The sequence below is a fragment of the Bos taurus genome, chromosome 20, assembly GCF_002263795.3.
Source record: "Bos taurus isolate L1 Dominette 01449 registration number 42190680 breed Hereford chromosome 20, ARS-UCD2.0, whole genome shotgun sequence".
NCBI classification, from domain to species: Eukaryota; Metazoa; Chordata; class Mammalia; order Artiodactyla; family Bovidae; genus Bos; species Bos taurus.
Genome location: NC_037347.1, coordinates 56,228,090 through 56,253,912, shown reverse-complemented (window position 1 = coordinate 56,253,912; position 25,823 = coordinate 56,228,090). Strand labels below are relative to the sequence as shown.

Below are 25,823 nucleotides of genomic sequence, written 5' to 3'. Positions count from 1 at the left end.
CAACATAAACCATTATCTTTTAAAAATCTCACGTGTTGAAAAAAGATCAAAGCCCAAAATGGTTTCTTAACAGTTTTATCACTTGCTGTTAACCTAAAGCTGCTCTAGAATAAGGTTTTTACCACACACACACACACACAATGTATCCTTAAACTTGAATGACATAGCAGTTTAATCAATTTCTGCTAGGAAAGATGTGAACAGTCCAAATGCCCTAAACCTTGACCAGTCAGCTGAGGGTCACCAACATCTCAGCGTTGTTGTTGTTCAGTCGCTCAGTCGTGTCCGACTCTTTGCGACCCCATGGACTGCAGCATGCCAGACTTTCCTGTCCTTCACTATGTCCCAGAACTTGCTCAAACTCATGTCCATTGAATCGATAATGCCATCCAACCATCTCACCCTCTGCCGTCCCCTTCTCCTCCTGCCTTTCATTTACATCTGCAGGGCAGACAGAGCAATCAGCACCGCAGACGACCAGCAAGATTCACAAACTGCCCACAGACCCCAAAGCAAATACGCCTTCTCCCAACATCGCTCCATGGGAATCTGGAGTTTATCAGAAACAGACAAAAGCCAAGAAAAATGACTCCAGAAATTGTGTGACCTCCACCTCCTGTGAGATGCTCCCCAGAAACCTACAAATATTTCACTGAAACTATTCTTTGAATCTTCTCTCCAAACTCAACTCCTACTGCGCCTGTCACTCAGGACGGATGTTCAGCTGCTGCCATCACAGGACTGTCAGAAGGACTGTCAGAAGCATCAGAAGGACTGTCTCTTTGGTTTGTTTGATTACAGGAAAATTTTTTATCTCCTGTTGCAGTTGCTGACAAATTAGGTCATTCTCCTGGGGCTTATATCACATGACTCTGGCCTGCCCTCTGGGCAAAGGCAAATACACATTCCCAAAGCTCTCCACACAGATTCTACCTTCACCTCCTGTAACACAAACTACTGTCATCACCTCCAAATGGATTCTAGCTTCATACAGCTGAGTATCTTTGGGTCCAAACCCTGGTTCCACCACTGCCCAGCTGTGTGAACTTAAGACAAATGACTTCAATTCTCTAGGACTCTATTTTCATATGTGAAATGGACATCAGAATGGCACCAACCGTATAAAACTACAGGGCACATTAAGTGAATTCATCCATGTCAAGAATTTAGCAGAACCATAGCCCATGCTGAGCGAGTGATCAATACACTTTAACAAGTTAAAAAACTGGATAAAAGAAAATGCAGATGGTGTGGAAGCTGGAAAGAGCACGATGGCTAAGACATAAGGCAGATTCCATGTCTTCAAATCACTATCAACATCCCACACTATATTCAATCTAAGTCTACATCATATTTCCTCCTTGGACAGATAAACCACTGACTTGAGTAGATGACACTGGTGGAATGTACTTTTTTCTTTAAAAGGTAATTTTTTCCTAAGCTGGGACAAAAAGACAGGATATGCCATTTTTTAAGGCATATTTTCATGTGATTTTAAAGACAGATTTTTAATTTTCTTTATGCTATTCATTTGGGGGGACGCACCCTGCAGCATTAAAATTAGCTTCCAAAATTCCACTTTCCTTGAGGGAACAGCTATTCAACTTCATCAAACATTTTACAATAATGCAAAAGGACACCCTCAAGGGACCTTTTATTCTTCTGACATATCCTGTTTCCTTGTCTCACATGCACAAGCCAACTCTAAAGATCTCCATTTAGGGATCCGGTGGAGGTTTAAAAGCCCTCAGAGATTTTAAGAGATTCAAAGGACACAATCTAAGTTATATTTCTGATCCCATCATCTGGTGATAAACCTTGGGTCAAGTAACCTTGTCCTCTGTGCCTGAGGTTAAAGGAATCCACCTGACATCTCATAAAATAATACGTAAATAAAGATAAAGTTACACTCCCACTGAAGAGCCAACCAAGTTGCCTAAAAGATTTTACCTATTCATTTCAGAGGTACATTTTCTCAACACTGCCTGCAAGCCACAGAAGACCACAGCCCAAGGCAGCCAAACTAAACGATTTTGCCCCCCGTTTTTATTCTTAGAGCTGATGACTCGTGTTTTAATTTTTTGTAGTAAAATACTGGAAAAGAACTATGGTGAAAATAGATGACCGACTCAGCCTTCACAACACATGCGGAGAGTCCCTGACTTGCTCATTTTCCAGAATACTGTCTGGCAGACACCAGTCCTGCTAACATTACAGTCTGGAGCTCATTTTATCAGATGTCTTTTCTTCTTATAAGTACTTGGAAAAACAACAAGAGGTTCCATCTTTAAAATATTTACAGAAAAGGTACACTGGCCTTTTCAAAGAGAACCTTAAGTGAACATGGTCTTAGAACCTAAAATACAATGGGCTAGCCCACCAGATCTACTCAAAGGCAAGAAAGAATTTGTTACAGCTGAACAGCTACATTACCAAGAGACACATCCAAGAATCTCAGTGGTTCTCAAGGTCTGAAAATTAATGCCAGAATTTGCCGTCTGCACCTGACTTCATATCCTTGAAGTTGAACTTGGCATCTTCTTTTGCGAGAATTCCCAAAGGAGTGAAAATCTTATGGAAACACAGAATACCCAGGATTAACAGGGCAGTATTCCGATGACCCCATCCTAACAAGGCAAGTCGTACGCAAAACAGTGGGAAGGCTGCTTCTGATTCTCCTCTTCTTAGAAAACTGTAAGTTCAGTATTCACTGCCAATACAAAGTCTGCTTCTGGACACCAAACGTCTACTAGATGTGACAAAAACCCTAGGCAACGTGGCCTTGGTCAAGATACTTCAATCCCCAACAGCTCTGCCTGCCTCAGTCAGAAACCATGACATTGTGCTGTGCTTAGTCACTCAGTCGTGTCTGACTCCTTGTGATCCCATGGACTGTAGCCCACCAGACTCCTTTGTCCATGGGGATTCTCCAGGCAGGAGATCTTCCCTCCAGGAGATCTTCCCAACCCAGGGATCGAACCCAGGTCTCCCGAATTGCAGGCAGATTACCACCTGAACCACCACTGAGCGTATATGTGTATATATGTTTTCATAAGGGATTTCCCTAGTGGTCCAATGGTTAAAGCTCTGTGCTTCACCACAGGGGACAAAGGTGTGATCCCTGGTAGGGGAAGCAAGCGGAGAAGGCAATGGCAACCCACTCCAGTATTCTTGCCTGGAGAATCCCATGGACGGAGGAGCCTGGTGGGCTGCAGTCCATGGGGTCTCGAAGAGTCAGACAAGACTGAGCGAGTTCACTTTCACTTTTCACTTCCATGCATTGGATAAGGAAATGGCAACCCACTCCAGTGTTCTTGCCTGGGGAATCCCAGGGACGGCGGAGCCTGGTGGGCTGCTGTCTATGGGGTCGCACACGACTGAAGTGACTTAGCAGCAATAGTAGCTGCAGGGGAATCAAGATCCCACAAGCCACCCAATTACTGAGAAGGAAATGGCAACCCACTCCAGTATTCTTGCCTAGAGAATCCCATGGACAGAGGAGCCTGGGAGGCTACAGTCCCTGGGGTCTCAGAGTTGGGCACAACTGAAGCGTCTGAGCATCCATGCACGTGTTTTTATATGTATGTATAAATTACATATATTGGTACATATGCATACATATGTACACATGCACATCTATGACATGTTAATTCCATATATATAAACCAGTTTGGGGCTTTCCTGGTAGCTCAGACGGTAAAGAATCCGTGCCTAGAATGCAGGAGACTTGGGTTCAATGCCTGGGTCAGGAAGATCCCCTGGAGAAGGGAATGTCTACCCACTCTAATATTCTTGCCTGGAGGATCCTATAAACAGAGGAGCCCGGCGGGCTACGGTACATGGGGTTGCAAAAAGGACACTGGGCAATGAAGCATGCACGCTAATCCAGTTTAAACCAAAAACATCTCTTTTACACTTGAGAAGTAACAGCTTACCTACTTGCTGTTGAAACACTGGTCACACTCTATACACATCCTTGCCGAAAAACAAGAGCAGGTGGACATTATTCATATAAAACAAGAGTTACAAAGAGGAAATTCATATGCGGAGAAACCCTTTGATAGACAACCCGGGAGGCGAGAAGCAGAGCGTATGCTAGGATGGGGGGCTCACTCCGGACTCAGATTTTGTCACAAAGGAAGCAGGTAGCAAGGGCAGGGATCCCAGGCGGAGACTGCAGACCTGGGCGGAGGGCTGGCTCAGAAGCCAGCAGGAGGTATCAACAGAGTTCAGACTGTGTGCCCCCAGACTGGGGGGACTGTCACATGGCCCCTCACCTAGGGGATTTTAAAAGGTATCGAGAGTTCCTTTTCAACAGATTTATCTAAGCTCAGTTGGGAAAGAATCTGCCTGCAATGCAGGAGACCTGGTTCAATTCCTGGGTCGGGAAGATCCGCTGGAGAAGGGATAGGCTACCTACTCTGGTATTTTTGGGCTTCCCTGGTGGCTCAGTTGATAAAGAATCTGCCTGCAGAGCGGCCGACCTGGGTTTAATCCCTTTGTTGGGAAGATACCCTGGAGGAGGGAAAGGTTACCCACTCCAATATTCTGGCCTGGAGAATTAGTCCATGGGGTCACGAAGAATCAGACACAACTGAGTGACTTCACTTCACTTCTTCACCTCTCTCAAGACTTTTTCCCCCTTGTGCCCAATAAACTTTTTTCAAAGCATGGGATAAAGAGAAGCAAGAAGGCGGCAGTAAGGAGAAGCCGGTGACCAGTAAGAAATAACTGGGTAATACCCTCTTCTCTGCTGGGTCATCCTCACTTGGGATTCCTCCCAAACTGGCCAGACCTGAGACCAGAGTGAGGGTGCTTCCCTGCTCTGTGCTCCGAGCCTCCCAGCCTGCAGGGCGACCAGCCTTTAGGTGGAGGCTGGATCTCGTCCATTCCATTCCTCTGGTCACACCTCCCAGCCGGATGAGTCCTCCCTGCTGCCAACACCACCTACCCAACAAGTCAGGGCACTTGCCCTGCCCTTGGATGTCTTGTGTGCTGTTTGTTTCGTGCTAAGTCACTTCAGTTGTGTCCAACTCTTTGTGACCCCATGGACTCTAGCCCGACAGGCTCCTCTGTCCAAGGGATTCTCGAGGCAAGAATACTGGAGTGGGTGCCATGCCCTCCTCCAAAGAATCTTCCTGACGCAAGGATCGAACTTGTGCCTCTTACATCTCCTGCACTGGCAGATGGGTACTTTACCACTAGCGCTACCTGGCTCACATCAAAAATACCCACCCTTCCATCCCGTCCTGTCGAGATACTTATGGATGGCCAGAATATCTTGTCACACTCTCGTTCAGCATCCCAAGAAGTCTAGGTTCTAGAGAACTCCAACACTGCTCACCTGGCTGTTCCATGTGGGGGCTGTCACGTGTGACCTTGAAAGTTTAGCTATCAAGTCACTGATTTCACAAAGCTTCTGTCTCAGGGAAAGAGACAACGAGCAGGAATCTGCTGCTTGGTGAGCAAGGGTTCAAACGCACTAGGTCTGAGTGAATCTACCTCAAAGTGCTTGAGACGGAGTCACCAATCAAAACATTTTTTGACAGCAGCAGTGAAATAGACTGCAAGGAGTAAACTAGGAGGGCCATGAGAACCTGAGCTCCCAGCAGCCAGGGAACAGAGTAACTTCCTACGCAAACAACTGCTGGCCTCAGAATGACAAGGGATGCTAGCACAGGTATTAAAAGGGTAACAGTCCACTGGAGTATTGCTCAGAAATAAAAGGGAACTGGTGATGCACACCACATGGATGGTCTCAAGAGAAACGAGTGAAAAATGCCAATCTCAGAGAATTTACACACTGATTCCATTTATGTAACAGTCTCCAATGAGAAAGTTATAGAGAAGAACAGATTACTGGTTACGAGGGACTAACCAGGGGTAGCATGGAGCAAGGCAAAGTTCTGTATTATGGTTGTGCTGGTGGTTTTGCAAATCTATAGATACAGTAACATAGCCTAGAACTACACACGTGCACAAACAGATGAATGGATGTAAAACATCTGAATGAGATCTTCAAACTGTACCCTGATGCTGGGAAAGACTGAGGGCAGGAGAAGAAGGGGATAACAGAGGATGAGATGGCTGGATGGCATCACCGACTCGATAGACGTAAGTCTGAGTGAACTCCGGGAGTTGGTGATGGACAGGGAGGTCTGGCATGCTGCAATTCATGGGGTCGCAAAGAGTCGGACACGACTGAGCGACTGAACTGAACTGAACATATGTGCACAAACAGATGAATGGATGTAAAATATCTGAATGAGATCTGCAAACTGTACCCTGATGCTGGGAAAGACTGAGGGCAGGAGAAGAAGGGGATAACAGAGGATGAGATGGCTGGATGGCATCACCGACTCAATGGACATGAGTTTGAGCAAACTCTGGAAGATGGTGAAGGACAGGGAAGACTGGCGTGCTGCAGTCCATGAGGCTGCAAAGAGTCAGACACAACTGAGTGAGCAAACAGCAACAAACTGCACCAATGACAATTTCCTGCTTTTGATTCTGCACTACTGTTATCTATTGTTATGTAAGACATCACTCCCAGGGAAGCCGGGTGACAGGTACCCAGGGCCTCTCTGGGCTATTCTGGCAACACCTGAGTCTATATTGCAAAAAAACAAAGCATGCCAGAGTAAGATGATATGAAATAGTGAAAAAGCAATAGATATAATTTACCTCAACATGTTCTCAAAACTTTGAAAAAATATGGCCTCCTTTTATCCTAGTGGAGAACAACAGTTAGTCTGATAACACAGTATAATAAACATTTCTCTAGTGATCTAAGCAGAGGACTTTGGAAATACCAGGTAAAATGCTAGGAGGGAGACCAACAAAAGCCTTAGGGCAGAGAGCACACCTGGAAGTGAATATTCCCACCAGATGGAACAACACAACTTAGGTAACGTGCATGCATGCTGAGGTGTGTCCGACTCTTTGTGACCCACGGACTGTGAGCCCACCAGAGGCTCCTCTATCCGTGCACTTTTCCAGGCAAGAAAACTGGACTGAGTTGCCGTTTCCTACTCCAAATTTAGATGATAAACCACTTCTAAGTGTCCACGTCTCACGGCCAGAGTTTGGATCCTAAATAGAATAAAATTTCAACACTGATAAACGTGTGCTTCCCCATCACTCAAACAGACAAAAAAAAAAAGCAATCAGGAGTGGATATAAACAAGGAAGGGTGAAAAAAAATTCTGGAAAAATCCAAATTTAAGCTGTGGCCATAAGAGCATGGCCATGGTACAAGGGTTCTCCACTACAGCGATTCTGCATCCCCTTCCTGACCAGGAAAGAAAGTGTGAAGTCACTCAGACAAGTTCTACTCTTTGCAATCCCATGGACTGTAGTCCGCCAGGCTCCTCTGTCCATGGAATTCTCCAGGCAAGAATACCAGAGTCAGGAGCCATTCCCTTTCTCCAGGGAATTTTCCAGATTCAGGGATCGAACCTGAGTCTCCTGCATTGCAGGCAGATTCTTTAACAGCTGAGCCACCAGGAAAGGATCAGAGGCCAGGGATGCAGCTCAACAGCCTCCAAAGCACAGGACAGCCCAGAGCTTCTATGACTAGCCTAGTTGGAATGTCAAGGGTGCTGAGGTTGAGAAGGCCTACAAAGAGGGTGTGCTTGCCCACCTCTGAAAATCTGAGGCTGAAAACTACAGGAGGGTTGTACAAAGCCTAAAAGAACAAACTGCTGGCGGAGACAGACAGAAGCAGATCTGCACTAAATGACAATGGTATACATTGTAAAAGGTGGAGTGTCCTTTTCACAAAGCACTCAACACTTCTATTTCCAAATCCATGGAAAGATTTCCTGAGGGTAATTAATAAAAATAATAAGCCTTAGGACCTCCGTGGTGGTCCAGTGATTAGGAATCTGCCTGCCAAGGCAGGGGACCTGGGTTCGGTCCCTGCTCCGGAAGATTTCCACATGCCTCAGGGCAGCTTAGACTGTGAGCCACAACTCCTGAATCCCGCAAGCTCTAGAGCCCGCAACTAGAGAAAGCCCATGCACAGAAATGAAGGCCCAGCGCAGCTAAGATAAATAAGTTTAAGAAATAATAATAATAAGCCTTAAAGTCACACACACACACCTCCCTCAACAGTGTTGCATGTTACCTAAATCCCTACAGTTGGAACCACCCCTACATAACTGTTACAGCCCAGGGTTAACTCACAAGGATACTTACAATTCAAAGGAATGAGAATTTAAAAGAAAAATTCATACAAAAATTCCCCAAACAAATGGCCAATGGCTCCCCAGGCAGCATGAAGCCAGGACCCTGTGCGTACTTTGGTCTTAAATGAACATCAGGAACCACAGTGGGATTTTCTGGGGTTGGATGTGGATAGACATCCCACTAGTAATTAACTGAGGGAATGCCTCCCTCCTCCACTTTGCTTCAGAGAAGAACCCAACCCACCAGTGGACACAGAAACCAAGTATCATGCGTTTCCCCTGTGAAACAAGGCATGTCATCAAGACTCTAAGACCCTGTTATCACAGGTACATCATGACAGGCTGTCTCAGCTGTGCCTGCTCCGAGCTGCACAGACACCTCTCAGAAAGCTTTTCTGCCAAACAGTCTAAGCAAACATATGCAAAGCCTATGAGCCAGCATCTCCACTCCCGGAAAATCTAACCTCAAGAAATAATCAGGCAAGAGTGCGATGACCTGGGAATAAGAACGTATGTGTGCTGTTTTCTGTAAGAGCAAGCACCGATAAACACCTAAAATGGACATGTACATAGGAACACATGCGCAGGAAGATGAGCAGGACCACTGAGACCAGACCCCCAGGACACCTGTCTTGGACTGTAGGCTTTAGAGCAGAGCCTGTACATCACAAAGAAAGAAAGAAAAAAAAAAAAAAAGAAGTTAACAAACAGAAACTCAAGAGTGAATCCAATCTTTGGCAGAAAATTATTAATTCTGAACTTGCAGTAGCAGCAATTATTTGATATAAATTCTTGCTTACTATAAATAATAGCAAAAGCTTCCAAAACCCCAAACCCCTCATTTGGCCACTTCACTTTTTAAAAACTGTGGGTTTTTTTTTAATTTTAGAGAAAAATTTCTTCAAATAGAAACTATCAATACATGTGAAACATGCAACAAAATTGGTATTTTCAGGAAATGTAAGGAAATAAAAACATTTACATGACTAGGAAGAAAGATTAACACATGCATAATCCCTTAATATATCTTTATATGTAAACTATTTTCTGGCCAAGATATCTTAAAATTTAGTCTCATCTAAAAACAGATTTTTAATGAATTACTTCTGCTTTCAGTTTCCTTTATAATATACACAAGATTGAAAAGTTTGAGGAGTATTTTCAGAAATAGTGGAAATTCACAATATTATTTACATGACTCATACAATAAAACCAGAATATTGTGTACTTCTTGCACTATCAATAACCTGTAACAGGTAATCTCATTCCTTTTTTTAACCTAAATATTGATGTAGGAATTTTGTTGACAGTGCTAACAACTAACATCTGCCTTAGCAAAGCCAGCCTTCCCCAAACTGAAATGAACTAAAGAACCACAATGACTCAAGAAAGGTCTTCTACTTTAGTGTTGCTGTCAGTAAAACAAAGTTATTGCGAAAATCTTGACTGCAACCATATAATTAATGATTCTACTGAAATATGGGCAAGAAAAGCAGGTCTGTGGAAAATTTACTATGGAGCATATGTCTATTATTCATGCAAACATCACTTGTCCATCAACAGAACACCCACGTATGTGCAACTATAATTATCTTCGTTCATCTTTGATGATCTGACTTTCGGCAAGAAAACCCATAGCTTTAGACATTTTTTTATTACATCCCAATGAATGTATATCTGTCAAAGTAGGAGATTAGAAGACACTTATTTACCAATTTGGAAGCTTGATTTACAACACATATTTAGAGATGTGATTCAGGGTGTGCATTCGTATTCTTGTCCCTGGCTCTGAAAACAATGGGGGCTGCCTGTATAGACGCAAGATTCTTAAGATCTAATGCTTTTCTCAAGTAACTCTTAAGTGAAAAACACTGCATATGTGCTCTCACAGAACCAGATACAGAGGCAAACAGAACACTAACAGTAAGACCGAGGAAGTTTTTGTCCTTTGTTCACGGCATTTTCTAAATTTTCTAAACACAGTACATACTCTATGCAGGATAAAGGGGAAAAAATTAAATCTAAGAATGACACGGAAAAGTAATATACAGTATCTATGTTTATCAAGGCTTTTTTTTTTCTTAAGAATACTCCTAATACTGATATATTTCTAGTAACCCAATTTAAGTAAATGAAGCTGATAAACCCAAAAATCAACAGTAGCCACACACATAAGCATGCCAGCTACTAGAAAAGCTTCTTTTAAAATAGACCTTTTTTATTCTTGAAATTTTCTTTTTTAATACTTTTGTGAATGGAATTCCTTTCTTATATATTTTCAGACAGTTCAATGCTAGCATAAAGAAATAGTTATTTTTTGTATATTGATCCTGTATCTTGCAACCTTGCAAAACTCACTTATTAGTTCTAACATATATGAATACATACATACATATATACAATCTTAGGATTATCTATATGAAAAGAAAGTGAAAGTCGCTCAGTTGTGTCCGACTCTTTGCAACCCCTTGGACTGTAGCCTGTCAGGTTCCTCTGTCCATGGAATTCTCCAGGCCAGAATACTGGGGTAGCCATTCCCTTCTCCAGGGGATCTTCCCAACCCAGGGACTGAACCTGGGTCTCCTACACTGCAGGCAGATTCTTTACCAACTGAGCCACTGGGGAAGCCCCCTAGGATTATCTATATATAAGAGTATAAAGCTTTTAATTTCTTTTCTTTGCCTTATCACACTGGCTGGTTTTAACAAAGCAGACATCATGAGCACAGACTCTACAAAGAGGTACTTCTCTCTCTCTCCACAATGCACATCACTGTCAATGGATACTGCTTGCTGCTAAGTCGCTCCAGTCGTGTCCGACTCTGTGCGACCCCATAGACGGAAGCCCACCAGGCTCCCCCGTCCCTGGGATTCTCCAGGCAAGAACACTGGAGTGGGTTGCCATTTCCTTCTCCAATAATGGATACTGCTTACATGTTATTAACTGACCCCCCAAAATGACACAAAAGAACTATGGGATTTTTTTGGAACCCAGTAGATCCAACCAGTCCATTCTAAAGGAGATCAGTCCTGGGAGTTCATTGGAAGTACTAACGCTAAAGCTGAAACTCCAATACTTTGGCCACCTCATGCGAAGAGTTGACTCATTGGAAAAGACTCTGATGCTGGGAGGGATTGGGGACAGGAGGAGAAGGGAATGACAGAGGATGAGATGGCTGGATGGCATCACTAAGTCGATGGACGTGAGTTTGAGTGAACTCCGGGAGTTGGTGATGGACAGGGAGGCCTGGTGTGCTGCCATTCATGGGGTCGCAAAGAATCAGACACGACTGAGCGACTGAACTGAACTGAATTAGGTAAGAGGCCAAGTGAAAAAGCTACTGTCCATGCCACCATACAAACCTCATCTTACCTTGCCCTTGAATCACTGACAGGTAGTCAAGATAAACATTCCATCCGCAAAGTACAAAAATTCAACTTTACCTACATTTTCTAATGTAAATCTCTTTTTTTAAAAAAAATAATTATCAGAATGTTAAATGCCTGTATACAGAGGCAATTTTCATCCTGGAAGAATGGATCCTGAAGCTGGGGGGAAGGTAAAACTATGAAATGCCTAACTGCCATCTGGTCGTCCCCTGCTCTGGCCACGTTTCAACAGATGCGTCATGGCTTTGCCACAAGAACTCTAACACTTTTTCCTATAACTGGCAAAGTCAGATGATGTGATGTCATGCAACATGAGAGGATAGGTTTAAATTGGGAGTTTTGTACATTAAGCCTGGCGGACACATTTTCCGAACGGCTCTTAGCAAAGCAGAAAAATGTTTTATTCAAGGATGCTCTTTGGAAAACGTTCCACTCCACTGTCAATGATCAGTCCCCTCACAAACATTCATAAGCTAACAAGTAAAACAACAGACACAGAGGCAGTCTGGAAGGTAGCCAGATAACTTAAAGATTCCATCAAAAAAACCTCCAAGAGGAATTCTCTGATAACTTGAGAGTTAGAACTGGGGAGATAAATGAGTTCTACCCTTTCTTTCAATTAAAAAAAAGAAACTTCTCAAAACTCTAGTTTTCCAAATGCCTTACTATCTAAATCTCCCTACCATCCTCATGAGCTTGGGGCCTGCAGCTTTAGAAGCTACATTTTATGAGGATACATGTCCTTCCTGAGTAAAAAAGCACACCAAATAAAGATTAGAGGCATGCTCAAAAGCTGATGAACATTTTCCTGCTGGGTTTGCAGAGTTTCTGGGGGGTGTGGGCCAGGTTTTCCCAAGCCTCCAAGCAGTTTTCAACTCAAAACCTATGTACTAACTGCCTAAGGTTGAAGGTACTTCAACAAAGAAACAGTGATGCGAGCATAAGACAAATGACACCAACGGAAAAGGAAGCATGGCAGTGAAGAGCCCAGAGGCCCTGGAGACAGCCTGTCTGGGGTCAAAGCCTGGCCATCACTGTGTGACCTTGGGCCAATCACTTAACCTCTCTGGGCCTCACTTTCCTCATCAATGGAGCCCTACTCATAAGGCTGTCAATTACTTACTGAACGAATTACTGAATGTAAAGTGCTCAGAAACATGCCTGGCACATAGCACTCAATAAACTGCAGAAGTACTCTTCACTGTCTTCAAAGAATTATAAAATGCTTCATAATCAAAAGGAAAAGTCAGAACCATCTCCCCTCCTGACATTGAAAAAAAGAAAAAGAACCTGTACTTAAGAGGACAACAGCAGCTACATAGGATAGCATCCCATGGTAGAGGACCTTTGAGTGCAAACAAGGTGATAAAACTTATAAATCAAATATTTACCTTCTCAAGACTACACATTTGAGAAGGAAAATATCAACGCCTCTAGCTAAAAGGGGGAGAAGGCAATGGAAGCCCACTCCAGTACTTTTGCCTGGAAAATTCCATGGAGGGAGGAGCCTGGTGGACTGCAGTCCATGGGGTTGTGAAGAGCCGGACATGACTGAGCGATTTCACTTTCACTTTTCACTTTCATGCATTGGAGAAGGAAATGGCAACCCACTCCAGTGTTCTTGCCTGGAGAATCCCAGGGACGGGGGAGCCTGGTGGGCTGCCATCTATGGGGTCGCACAGAGTTGGACACGACTGAAGGGACTTAGCAGCAGCTAAAAGAGGGTAAATTCCTAACACAGTTCAGTTCAGTCGCTCAGTCGTGTCCGACTCTTTGCAACCCCTTGAATCACAGCATGCCTGGCCTCCCTGTCCATCACCAACTCCTGGAATTTACCCAATATCATGTCCATTGAGTCGGTGATGCCATCCAACCATCTCATCCTCTGTTGTCCCGTTCTGCCCCTGCCCTCAATCTTTCCCAGCATCAGGGTCTTTTCCAATGAGTCAGTTCTTCACATCAGGTGGCCAAAGGATTGGAGTTTCAGCTTCAACATCAGTCCTTTCAATGAATACCCAGGTCCTAACACAACCAGGACAGAAAGAAATAGAGCCAAGTCCACAGGAAAGAGAGGAGTGACCATGAACTAGATCTGTGGAGATGGTTTCAAAAAGGAGCTAGACAGGCAGGATATCAGATCGACAGAGAGGACAGGACAGACAAAGGTATGGTGTAGGCCGGGTAATAGATCCTGTGGAATCCAATTCACAGAGGGGAAATGAATAGAGAGTTGCCAAATCAGCAAGCCTTGGAAACTAGACTAAGAATGTGAACTTGACTTTATAAGCAATGTACACATGCTTCTTACAGAATTCTGGAACATCAGCCAGACGTGTATTGGTCAAAAGGGAGAAAATAAATGCAGTCCAACACCAGAAATGATACTGGAGACAGCCCCGAGGCCAAGATTTCCCTGCTCCATTGAGGAATGGAGTTCCAGTCACTATCAGAGGCCACTTGCTCTTAATTTCCAAGTTACTCTAACCTTGCATTACTCCTCACCTACCAAGTGCTTTGTAAATCTTATCTTGAATTCTCTTAACAACCATGCAAGGTCAACACTACTATGCTCACTTAGAGACAACAGAACTTGGGCACACTCTGGGAGACAGTGAGGGACAGGGAGGTCTGGCATGTTGCAGTCCGTGGAGTCACAAAAAGTCGGGACACAATTTAGCGACTGAACAACATAGACAGAGAACTGAAGCCCTGGAAGGTCAGATAACCTGAGAGCCTGTAAGTGCGGAGCGGGTGTGCAGCCAAGCTCCCAAAGCCCACATCTTTTCTACTCTTAGTGATGAGGTGCTTTCATCCAATCTGGGGGCATGCAGGCCCCAGGAGTGAGGTCCAGCTTCCTGCAGACTGCCCGGACAGCTCCTGCCTGAGTGCATGTGTATGTTAGTCTCTCAGTCGTCTCCAACTCTCTGCGACCCCAGGGACTGTAGCCCACCAGGCTCCTCTGTCCATGGGATTCTTCAGGCAAGAATACTGGAGTGGGTTTCCTTCTCCAGGGGATCTTCCCGACCCAGAGATAGAACCTGGGTATCCTGCACTGCAGGCAGATTCTTTACCATCTGAGCCACCAGGGAAGCTGGAGTGCTCCCTGCAAATCAATGACCTGAGAGCATTACCCAACAGTTATCCTGAAGGCAAAATTTTGAAACCCATTTATAAGAAGGTATCCTACGTCCCCCTGCCCAATCTCCACAGAAGAGCACATTCAAGGTGCCTGTCCTTAAAGGTGACCCCACTTAAAAGGCTGCTGGAAAAGCAAACACACCGCCCTCTCTCTGCCTGGCTCTGGTTAAACAGTGCTTGACCCGCCCACACTGCTCTGGGCCTGATCTGGTGAGAGGTGAGCACCCAGGGGACCACGGCTCCCTGCTTGCCGCTGCTCCTGCGGCTTTGCTGTACACAACATGGCAAGGCCAAAAAGTGCAAGAGAAACCCCTGCAGGTGTGCAGAAAGGGCAAGGCACTGTGACTTCCCTGGTGGTCCAGTGGTTAAGACTCCACACTCCCAATGCAAGGGACCTGGGTTCAATCCCTGATCAGGGAACTAGATCCCGAATGCTGCAACTAAAGATTCTGCATGCCCCAACTGAGATCCGGTGCAGCCAAAGAATTATTTTTTTATTTTTTAAAAATTAAAAGGAAGGGCAAGGCACTGTGACTTCACTGCGGGACAAGAAGACACCAGGGAACGCTCTGATTTCATTTTACAGTCGTCAAAGGGGTCACCTGCAGGATGCGGTGGGACATAGAAGTCCTGAATGTTTGCCTTTGCCCTTGAGGGATGATGGGGAGGCGGGTGGAGGGCGGGGGGTAGCTGCCCAAAACAAGAGTCTTCAGTTTTGTTTTGCTTTTTTACCAAGACAAAAAAGTACCAATAAGATGCGGTGGAAAAGGGGGAGAAAAATAGGCTTAAGAACTCGTTCCAGCTTAAAATAACTATTTGAGCTTCCAGGTAACAACCAAAACTAAGACACCCTTCCAAATTAAGTAGAAATAAGGAAGATGCTTCCACGTAACACCTTGAGCGGTGGGTTTGTTCCCACCCAGGCTGAACCAGGCTGTGAGAAACAGGTACAGCTGGAATGTTTTCCACTGACAATGTAGTCCTTAAAACATTAATACCTGCTTTATGTGTTTATGAGCATCTTACTTGTGTACGTCTTACATATTCTGAAAATCAAAGTGTTCACATGTGTCCCATTAACAGCCCTCAGAAGATCTTTCGTTTGATCAGCCATTACGCCACACCTGTTCCTACAACAGAAGACAGAGAAGTCCAGCTGTTTGAGGTCCAGCCAGCACTGACTGGCCCTTCCAGTATTGTAAGCACTCTACCCAGCCCTGGAGGAAAACAGCAGCCACTTCAAAACATCAACACATCTGCGTGGTAGTCTTGCCACTTTTCCTAGCTGAGCCTTTTCACTTTTAAAAGTGCATCTGGTTTCAGACACACATAACCTTAGGTTCTTCCTGAAGTCAACTTTTGAACAGCTTACCTCTAAACATTGAAAAGGCAAATTTCCCAGAAGTGTGCACACAGTTCACTCGAGAGAAGTCATAAAGATCTAAGACAGGGCATGAAGAAACGGAAACGCAGTTGGGGAGCCTGGGGCCCTCAGTTTCTCCAACTCCCGGGTACATTGTGAAGTCAGGAGCCATCAGCTGCTAGGCACAAACCTCATGCGCTTCCAGCTGAGCGGCAGCCCAGTGCTACTTAGAGCAGACAAGAAGGCTGTGTCTGCAACACAAAAGGAATTAATTCCACATGGAACTGCTCCACGGGTCTAGCTCAGTGGTTCTCAACTGGGAGTGATTTTTGCCCCCCATGGCTCATCTGGCATCATCTGAAGACACTTCGGTTGTCATGACTTGAGGATGCTACTGACACCTAGTGAGTCGAGACCAGGGAGGCGGCTCAACACCACATGATACACAGGACAGTCCCCCCATCAAAGAACTGACGGACCCAGAATGTCCTTGGTACCCAGCTTGAGAAACTCTTGCTCTAAGTGGCAGCTGCTAGTCACAAGGAGCTCTTTCCTTGCTATTTGGCCCTTCACAGAGAAAGCTAATACATGCAACAATTTTTTTTTTCCAATTGTTAACATTAGCTTCAAACTGCTGTCTGACAAGCAACAAGTCATTATGCCTAAATCACAAAGGGAAAAGGTACCAAAGAACAGGACATCACTTGGCAATACAAGAGGCCCTACAAATCTGCTGTCCTTGGAAATATATCACTTCCACACTTACTGTTCCTGCTGTAACAGGACATTACAAGATGTTCTTTGCTGGACAATTTAACAAAAGGGTGCTCTGTTATAAGATACTTAAGAGAGACAGGATCTACAGTAGAGGAGTAAGTCTCCAGAGAACACAACACTGCATAGCCGATCTGGCCCTGCTGACTTCCCATCCAAAGTAACTATGGTTAGGGGAGGAACTCTGATTAGAAATGAATATTGACTAGAAATCAATTAATCAGAAATTTCTGATTAGAAATTAACATTGCAATACAAAAACATCACAAGAGTAAAAGCATAACTTTAAGCCCATAAAAATTTCCCCCAGTACTAAAGTCACCAGCAACAGACGATAAAGGCTGTGGGTTCTGTAACCTCTTCAACTTTGGGCAAGGGTCAACCTTTGGGTTAAGATTTTTCATCTAGGACAGGCAGGGAATGGAGAAGTTTATCACTGAACGCCAACTTCAATATTATGTTACTCATGGATATAATGGCACCCCACTTCAGTACTCTTGCCTGGAAAATCCCATGGACAGAGAAGCCTGGTGGGCTGCAGTCCATGGGGTTGCTGAGGGTCGGACACGACTGAGCGACTTCACTTTCACTTTTCACTTTCATGCATTGGAGAAGGAAATGGCAACCCACTCCAGTGTTCTTGCCTGGAGAATCCCAGGGACAAGGGAGCCTGGTGGGCTGCCGTCTATGGGGTCGCACAGAGTCGGACACGACTGAAGCGACTTAGCAGCAGCAGCAGCATGGATATAAAATCCAACAACCAGGTCTTACACTAAACAAAAGTATAGTGTAAGGAGAGAGTTATTTCCAAGTCCAAGGGTAGAATACCAGGGCAGGAGGCTGCAGCTGTTCCACGTTATCCTGCAGTTCTCCCCACGTGCACTAGGGGGCAGAGTTCTTCCAAAGGGGAGGTCATTAGCCTCCCGCGGTCCACAGACAGGCTTCGTGGGGACCCAGACCCCAACAAATCGAACACAAATTCTATGTCTCATCAAATTTCCTAAGAGACTCACAACACAAAAGCAAAATAAGGACCTCCTTCCTGCCACCAAAAAAAAGTTAAGAATTAGTGTCCCGCAGGCAGAGCCTCAGGTTTTCTTACAGATGAAAGCAATTAAACATAGCCCGCTGGTCTATCATCACTGGTTAACCTGCAACTCCTGCAGAACGTTCTGGTGCCTTCTTACAGGCATGAAAACAAAGGTCTATGGATTAGAAAACGCTGGTCTTACAGTTATAGTGTTCATTAAAAAAAAAAAAGTAGAAATATGCATTAATGAATGATTAACTACTTTCCAATTCACATTTCATCGTGAATGTAGGCATCACACGTGAGAAGCCACTTTTTGGGGAAAAAAAATGGATATTACTATTACACAAGAATATACCACTTTGGCCATTATAGACTATTTATATTACAGTAAGTGGGCACCTGGAAAGTACAATGACTTGAAATAATAAATCCAATTAACTCTGATAAAGCCAGATAGCCAACACAGAGGCAAACCCTCACCGATCTAAATTGCTGGAAGGTTCCAAAACTGTCCTGGGTTTACAAAACATCCCCTGGCTTTCAATGAAAGTCACATCAGACTCCTTAAGCTAACTAAGTTTACTTTGAGCCACTTCAAACCTCAAACTTAAATAGAATTTGTTAAATAAACACAACCAAGAAAGGAAAGGGAGCCAAGAAACCACAGTAACGCTCGATCCCAGGGAAAAAAAAAAAAAAAAAGGTTCTCAAGTCAAGGGTTTCAAGTAACCGTGGTGTCCCACCCTCAATGACCCTAAAAGGAACATCAGTTCCATCTCTCAAAATAACCAAAGTGCGCCCTAAACGATTTTCTTTACATTCGAATTCAAAATCTTCCAAGGACAGTCAGCACAAACATGTGATCTTTTGATCTCACGCTCTGGAATGATCTCAAAGCCTGAAGGAGCACTTCTTGGGGAGCACTACAACCTACACTCCAAAGGTCCGACGGGCGAAGAACTCAAGTCAACGACTGAACGCTCGCCGCCCCCTTCTCACACTTCATTAAGCGTCTCCTCTGGAAGTGTTTGCGCCCCTCTCACAGGAAGCCGGCACGTTTTGCAAAGGAAATACCAGACCAGACCTTTCTTGGAGAAAAGGCACGTCCCCGATGAGCCTTTTCATGGGGTTTCCCGGACCCCGGCAGCGGGGTGGGTAGCCCTCCCGTCGGGGCCCCTCGTCCGCCGGCTCACCTCGCCCGGGGCGCCGCGGGACAGCCGGTAAGCCAGCCGGTAAGCCAGCCGCCCCTGCGCCAGGACGCTCACCTTGGCGGCATCCCGGAGCCAAATGAGAGCGCGGGACAAAATAAAATCCCTCCCCGGCTTACTTAGCCGTGAGACTTCCCACCCCGGGGCTCGATTTCTGGCGACTCCCCGAAAGTTTCGCCCTCTCGGGCTTAGCGCGCGCGGTAGCGGGTGTGCGAGCGGCGCGGGGGGCGCATCTCTTCCCTCCCCGGAGGCCAGGTCCCCGGCAGGAAGGGAGCCCGCGCCCGCCCTCCCGGCCGCGAGCTCACTCACCTCGGGGAAGAAGTTGTCCATTGTTCCCCGTGCGCTCCCCAACTTGCCCGAGTCCGGCTCCCAGCTCTCGCGGAAGTCAATGCAGCCCAAGGTCCGGGGGAACCATGCGTGTCACGGCGCGACTCCCAGAAACTCGAGCCCGCGGGGTTCCCCCGCTGCCATCTCCGTCTCCCCCTTCTCGGCTTTCGCACCTTTTGTTTGCCCAAACCCCAGTCTCTTAACGCATCCGTCCCAACTGCAGCCTTTGTCTCCTCGGGCTCCAAGTTCCTCACTCCTGGGCGCAGCGCTCGCGAGCGGAGAAGAACAGCTGGTGGCACATTCTTCCCCCGGGCTGGGGGAGGGCGGCGGGGGGCGATTGTGGAGCGCGCCCCACTCCCTCTGCGCTCCTGCCCGAGGCGCTTCGGGCGGGCAGGGGAACAGCGGCCACAGAGCGAGCCCCGGAGGTGGCTCTCCCGGCTCGAGCGCCGCGGCGGTGAGGATTCGGGCGCCCGGGTCTCACCGGCTCACGGTCACACCGAGACTCGCGGACAGGGGCGCACGGCCCGCCCCGCCCTCTCGTCCGGGCCCGCCCACTCGTTCGTCTCGCCCCGCCCACATCTGAGCCCCGCCCACTCAGCCGGCCCATCAGAAGCTCGTTGGCCACGCCCTACTCCTCCAGGAGCCCCGCCCTCAGCCCGCTCCTCCCCGCGCTTCCGCCAGGTTAGGCCTAGCCGGGCCAGCCGCCCCCAACTTCGCCCAGGCCCCGCCCACTCCGCGCCTCGGGCCGCCGCGGGCTTGGAGGCTCGGAGGCGGGCGGGGCCCGAGCGGCTCGCGGACTACCTCCCCGCCTCCTCCCCTCCCGACCATGGGGAGGGTAGGAGAAGTTGACTCCCCTCTGGTGATAGAGACCTAATAGTCACCGAGGAGGAGGAGGGGTTGGGGGATTTGTGTGTGTGTGTGTGTGCCTTTGATCTTCAGCAGACCCTGGAACCGGCTCAACGTGGATCTCATTAATGCAGCTCGGCAGATGAGCGACCCCGGGGACGGAAGCGCGATCCGAGGAGCTGCCCCGGCTGTTGGGCCAGATCAAAGCAGAGAACGGAGGCTGATCAGAATTTCTGGAAGCCGCCTACCCGTGTGGAGTTTATCTCCTGCACTCAGGTTACAAGTTTTCGTCGCGGCGGGAAAATTCAGTTTTGTAAACTGGAAGAGGACGTGGCCAATTACACCTTAAAAAAATGTAACCCTTTCCACGGACCCAAAGAAAGCAGATAGCCAAATGGAAGCGGGTGAAGGCTCAAATCCTCCCATCCCCGTACCGAGTCCTGGGTTCTCTGGGGCAACTCCTCGAACTTTAGCGTGCACAGGAATCACCTGGGAATCTGGTTAAAACGCAGATTGGACTTGCTTAGGGTGAGCGCTGATAATCTTGCATTTCCAGCAAGTTTCAGCTGCCTTGTGCTCTTCTGCAAACTGGAACCTGTCTGTAACAGAAAATGGGAGCAAAGGTTTAAAAACTTTTGTAGCAATGTAAAAAACACCACGACACAGAAGCACGTGATTGGTGGACTCTTTGAACCGAGAATAAACCAGTTTGGGTGTTGTCAGACTCCTGGTGAGTCATACCTGGCACATAAGGGGTTTCGTATTGGTACCTGGAAGATTGGGAACAAAAACGACTGGTTCTTAACCACAGGTGGTTTGAGAAACTCTCTCTAGGGGATTTGGCAACTGCTCATCTTTTAAAACTCAAGTCAGAAAGACATCTTTCCTGGGAAGCCTGTCCAGAGGTGTCCAGCCACTCACACCACTGCCAGCTCCACTTAATGACCAGGTGTGGTTTATCCTAAGACTATTGAGGAAACTATATCATATTGGAGTAAAACTATATTCTATAGGGTTTTTTTTTTAATTGATGTCCTTCCCGTCTTCAATTGAGAAAATAGAAGTGCCTTGCTTTCCAATATCCTCAGACTGTTTCAGAGAATGAATGAATGTCATCCTTGTGTGAAAACTCAAGCCTGTTTGTAACCTCTGTCAGAGCAGTTCTTCAGCATTAATATCGTTGTACCCATTCCCTTTAGAAAGAGTCAGGGTATAAACTAATACTTGATACTGTGCTCTGTGACTGCCCTGTTTCACAGGTTTACACATGTAAGCCATTAACAATTGTGTCCCAGGTTGCACGGAAAGTTAAGATGGAGCCAGGATAAATACCAACCAGGCACCAATCACAGGGCTTAGTCAAATGAGTCCTGCTGCCACCTGTGTTCAGATACTGGCACAGAGCAGTTACAGCCATTATGGTGTTAATCTGTATAGAACATCTTTCAAGAGAAAGTACCAGGCAGCTTGTTGAAGCGAGGGTGTGGATATGGCTTGGTTCCCAGCCGCAGCCCAGCCAACTGGCAGCCTTGGCCATGGTCATTTCAAAGTCACTTTGCAATACTGGCTCATCAGTTGTAACAGACGTACCATGCTAATACAACACGTTCATAATAGAGGAAACAAATATAGGGACACTTTGCCCTCAATGTTTCTGTAAAGTTAGAACAGCTCAAAAAAATAGCCTGTTAACTTTTAAAAGTCACTTCCCTACTGATTAAGAAGATGAGGTTAATAATTACATACCCCCAACTTGCCTCCTAAAATAATTTTGAGCGAGATCCAATACATAAGGGTTAAATTTTACTGAATTGGTGGTGGTGGTATAGTCGCTGTGTCATGTCCTACTGTTTGTAATCCCATGGCCTCTAGCTCATCAGGCTCCTCTTGTCCATGGGATTTCCCAGGCAAGAAAACTGGAGTGGGTTGTCATTTTCTTCTTCAGAGGATCTTCCCCACCCAGGGATCAAACCCTCATCTCCTGTGTCAGTAGGTGGAATCTTTACCACTGAGCCACCTGGGAAACCTTTACTGATTTACATTTCTTTAGAAAGTTTATACCACTTTATCAAAATCCCCTAGGACAATTACTTAAAAGAAAAAACAAACCAAAAATCTTATGACTGTATCTCAGGGTGGCCTGGGTGCCTAAGAATCTGCATTTTAGTAATCACTCAAGTAGACAGTTCTGAGTTTGAGAATCATTGCTTTGGGTTGTCAACGTTCATCAGATTTTCCATATAAATGCACAATCTCAAAAAGCTGTAAAGATAAACTGTATCAGTAAGCTTCTATTTACTGAACAGACAGCAAAGTGCATGTTATTTTAAGCATTCTAAACAAGATACCAAGGGCTTCTAAGGGCTTCCCTGGTAGCTCAGTTGGTAAAGAATCCACCTGCAATGCAGGAAGACCCCAGTTCGATTCCTGGGTCGGGACGATCCCCTGGAGAAGGGATAGGCTACCCACTCCAGTATTCTTGGGCTTCCCTTGTGGCTCAGCTGGTAAAGAATCTGCCTGCAGTGTGGGAGACCTTGGTTGGGAAGATCTCCTGGAGAAGGGAAAGGCTACCCACTCTGGTATTCTGACCTGGAGAATTTCATGGACTGTATAGTCCACGGGGTGGCAAAGAATCGGACGCAACTGAGTGACTTTCACTTTCAAACAAGATACCAAACTTTCAAGTATTTGGGGTGGAATCAGTTGTTTTAAAAAAATATGTTAAATTTACAAGGGCTTTGACAAAACTGGACTGAGAAGGCGAAGCATTTTAAATCAGCAGATTTCTAAGAATATCATTCTTGTTACCATTGTTGAAAAGTTAAGTACTTCCTTTCAAGGGGCCCTGTGACCCAATGGTCAAAGCTGTCTGGACTAAAACATCAAACCCTGTCCCCTAAGAAGTGACAGAGGGAGACTCCAGAATGTTAATACCAGAATGCACACATTCTCTGAGGCCAAGTTCCTTCTTAGTTATCCTACTTATTTCTCAAACATGATCATGGAATGTTACATTTGCAAAATAAAGCAAGAAAAAAGCTCAAGTGACATTCTCTTCTTTAGCTGCAAATATTAATCCATAAGGGACAGAAACGTACTTATATATAGATGGGACAATTTTCCCATTTTAAGGAGGACTTTCCTATGGGCATGTATGTGAATAAGAACTATAATCTTCTGTTTTTATTTCCATCACGTGTTTGTTTGTTTTCAGTTGAAATGAGTTGTGATTTCCTTGTGGTTTTGGACTGCGTTCTTTTGTTGTTGTGTTGTGTTGTGTTGTGTTGCTGCTGGCAGGTCCTAATCTGGATGTGACTTTGTGTACAGTGGCTTCTTCATTACCTCTGTTTTTATAAAATACTCACCTCTAATTGCTCCAGTCAGACTAATGGTTTAATGACTAGTTACAGGAAGAGAAAGTTCTGGAGTTTCTTCACACAGATTAGAAGTTAATAACTGACACAACCTTAAAATCCTGTTTTTCATGCTTAACTGAACAGCAGTTCCTTTCAGTTCACTTATAGTTTTGGATCTTTAAAAATTCACATGCTTTTGCATTTTGAACAAACAGAAATTAAGGGAATCTCTTTGTGTTCTTTAAATTTTTAATCAAGTTGGTCATTTCCCATAACAATTCAAAATCCTCAAGGGAGTTTTGGGTTTTGTTTTGTTTTTTGTTGTTTTTCATGTGAAACTTAAAACAATTGTGAAAGATTTCTTTAGAAAGAATTAAATTTGGAGGAAAAAAAATACCTGAAATGTTTCACATTGTAGTAGAATTAAACAAGTACCAACACAGAAATGAAGCACAGATAAGACACTCAAAAAAAATGATTTGCTAGCAGTCATTTTTCTAAACAAGACGGGTTACAGCTAAGGTGTAATTTACCTCATTAGAGAGCCCTCAGTGGACAGCCAATGCCACCTAAATCCCCATCACTTCACACTGCAGCAATGCTTTCTAAATTGATATCCCATACAAACACAGAGAGTTGTATTCATAAATGAATCCATTTCCAGTTAAAGGGCGGTGTCCTGGTATTATTGAGTGTGATAAATAAACGGTATAAAGATCCATGAAACCATCCATGATGATATATTCTACCCACGTGGAGTATATTTCTCTTTGATTTCTTTGAATCTTCACACTCTCTCTTAGATCAGAGTGGCTCCCAGACTGACTTTCCAAAGCTTACTGTATTTCCAACTCTGTTGTTAATCACAACATCTCCCACTTCCAAACCTTATGTCTCTACTTACTCCCTGCTTCCTGCATCTTCAATCCTTCCTGCTCACATTTTCCAAGCCAACAAATGTGATCATGTCTCTTTCATTTGAAAATGGCTGCTTCTGAACCCAATTACTTCCTAAACTGGGCAATCTTTCTTCCAACCCCTGACTTTCCACTCTCTGCATGTCATCTCCAAGCACTTGACTCTTCAGTAACTGATGACTGAATTTTTGCCCCCACCCTGTTTTCTTGAAGATCACTGTGACCTCGAAATAATCATATTCAGCAACCTATTTTCAAATTCCATGCTCCTGGATCCCCACCCTCTTTTGAAACTCTCACTTCTCAGCTTTGGGGCCAGCTTCACGGGAATGCAGCAGTGGCTAATTGCACAGGACCCGAAGCTCAGAAAAGGCCCCAGGTTTGGCTTAATACTCTGTTGTATTGTCTTAAATCCTAATAAGTTTTGAGTCAGGGGCCCTCCTTTTCCATTTTGCACTGAGCTCCCAAAATTATGTAGCCAGTCCTACCTAGCTTTAAAGTGCTGCATTTGTCTGGTCCTCTCATCTTTTTGACCTCATTCTCTATCACTTTTAAAGCCTCCCCTCCTCCCTCCATTCTCCAAAATACAGTCAACCCTAAGCCCACATTCTTTTCTCTGCTCTCACATCATTGCCATTAATTCTCAGTACTTCAGCTTCCATCTCTTCATAAATGATTCCCAAGCCCATAACTCAAGCACAGTGAAGTCCCAGCCCCACGTTTCCAACCACCTGTTGGATTTTCTCCTAGTGAGGTCCTTCTCATCTCTCATGTTCCTAAACTAACCATTCTTCACTCTCCATCCATTTTTACCAACTTTCCTATATTTATGCATGGAATAACCCCAAGTTAATCATCTTGATGAGTCAATATCCATCCTTCAGGGCTGCCCAGGATCTTCCAAAGGTCCTATCCACATGCTGAGAGTGTCCTCACATTGGGTATCCCTCTAACCCACGCGGAACCTTCATGTGTCCTTTGCGCCAAACATGTGATTTCAGTCCTACCAATTAGACATACCCACTTAAGGTTTAACCTGGGGAATAAACTACATGGGGACAAAGGGGAGGTTCAGAGAGTCAGTGCTGGTAGCAGAACTGGGGCCCAAGGTATGTTTTCAGCTGTGGGGACACCACTCCTAGGCTGCCCAGTCGGGTTCTTAAGTTGGTAATTGAAGCAGCCTCCTACCAGCCGGGACTGCCCTGGGCTCTATTTCTAAGAATTGTTTCCGGAAGCTTAGCCTAAAGCTCATTCCTTCAGCCTTTCCAACGATGTGGCAAGCT

At 45.4% G+C, this 25,823-nt stretch overlaps 1 protein-coding gene and 1 long non-coding RNA gene across 2 annotated transcripts in view; one reads left to right on the top strand and one right to left on the bottom strand.

Moving 5' to 3' along the window:
- MYO10 (myosin X) overlaps nucleotides 1-19,632 on the bottom strand; it is a gene marked incomplete at its 5' end in the record, with an annotated part of 261,542 nt that extends 241,910 nt beyond the window's left edge. Inside the window, 1 exon segment of the mRNA NM_174394.2 lies at nucleotides 19,404-19,632. Within this exon segment, the coding sequence (NP_776819.1) occupies nucleotides 19,404-19,424 (21 nt within the window).
- On the top strand, nucleotides 18,294-24,349 carry LOC132343249 (uncharacterized). Its single transcript, XR_009491986.1, has 2 exons — nucleotides 18,294-19,118; nucleotides 20,402-24,349. It is a non-coding gene; the product is annotated as an uncharacterized lncRNA (long non-coding RNA).
- Nucleotides 24,350-25,823: the final 1,474 nt, after the last annotated feature.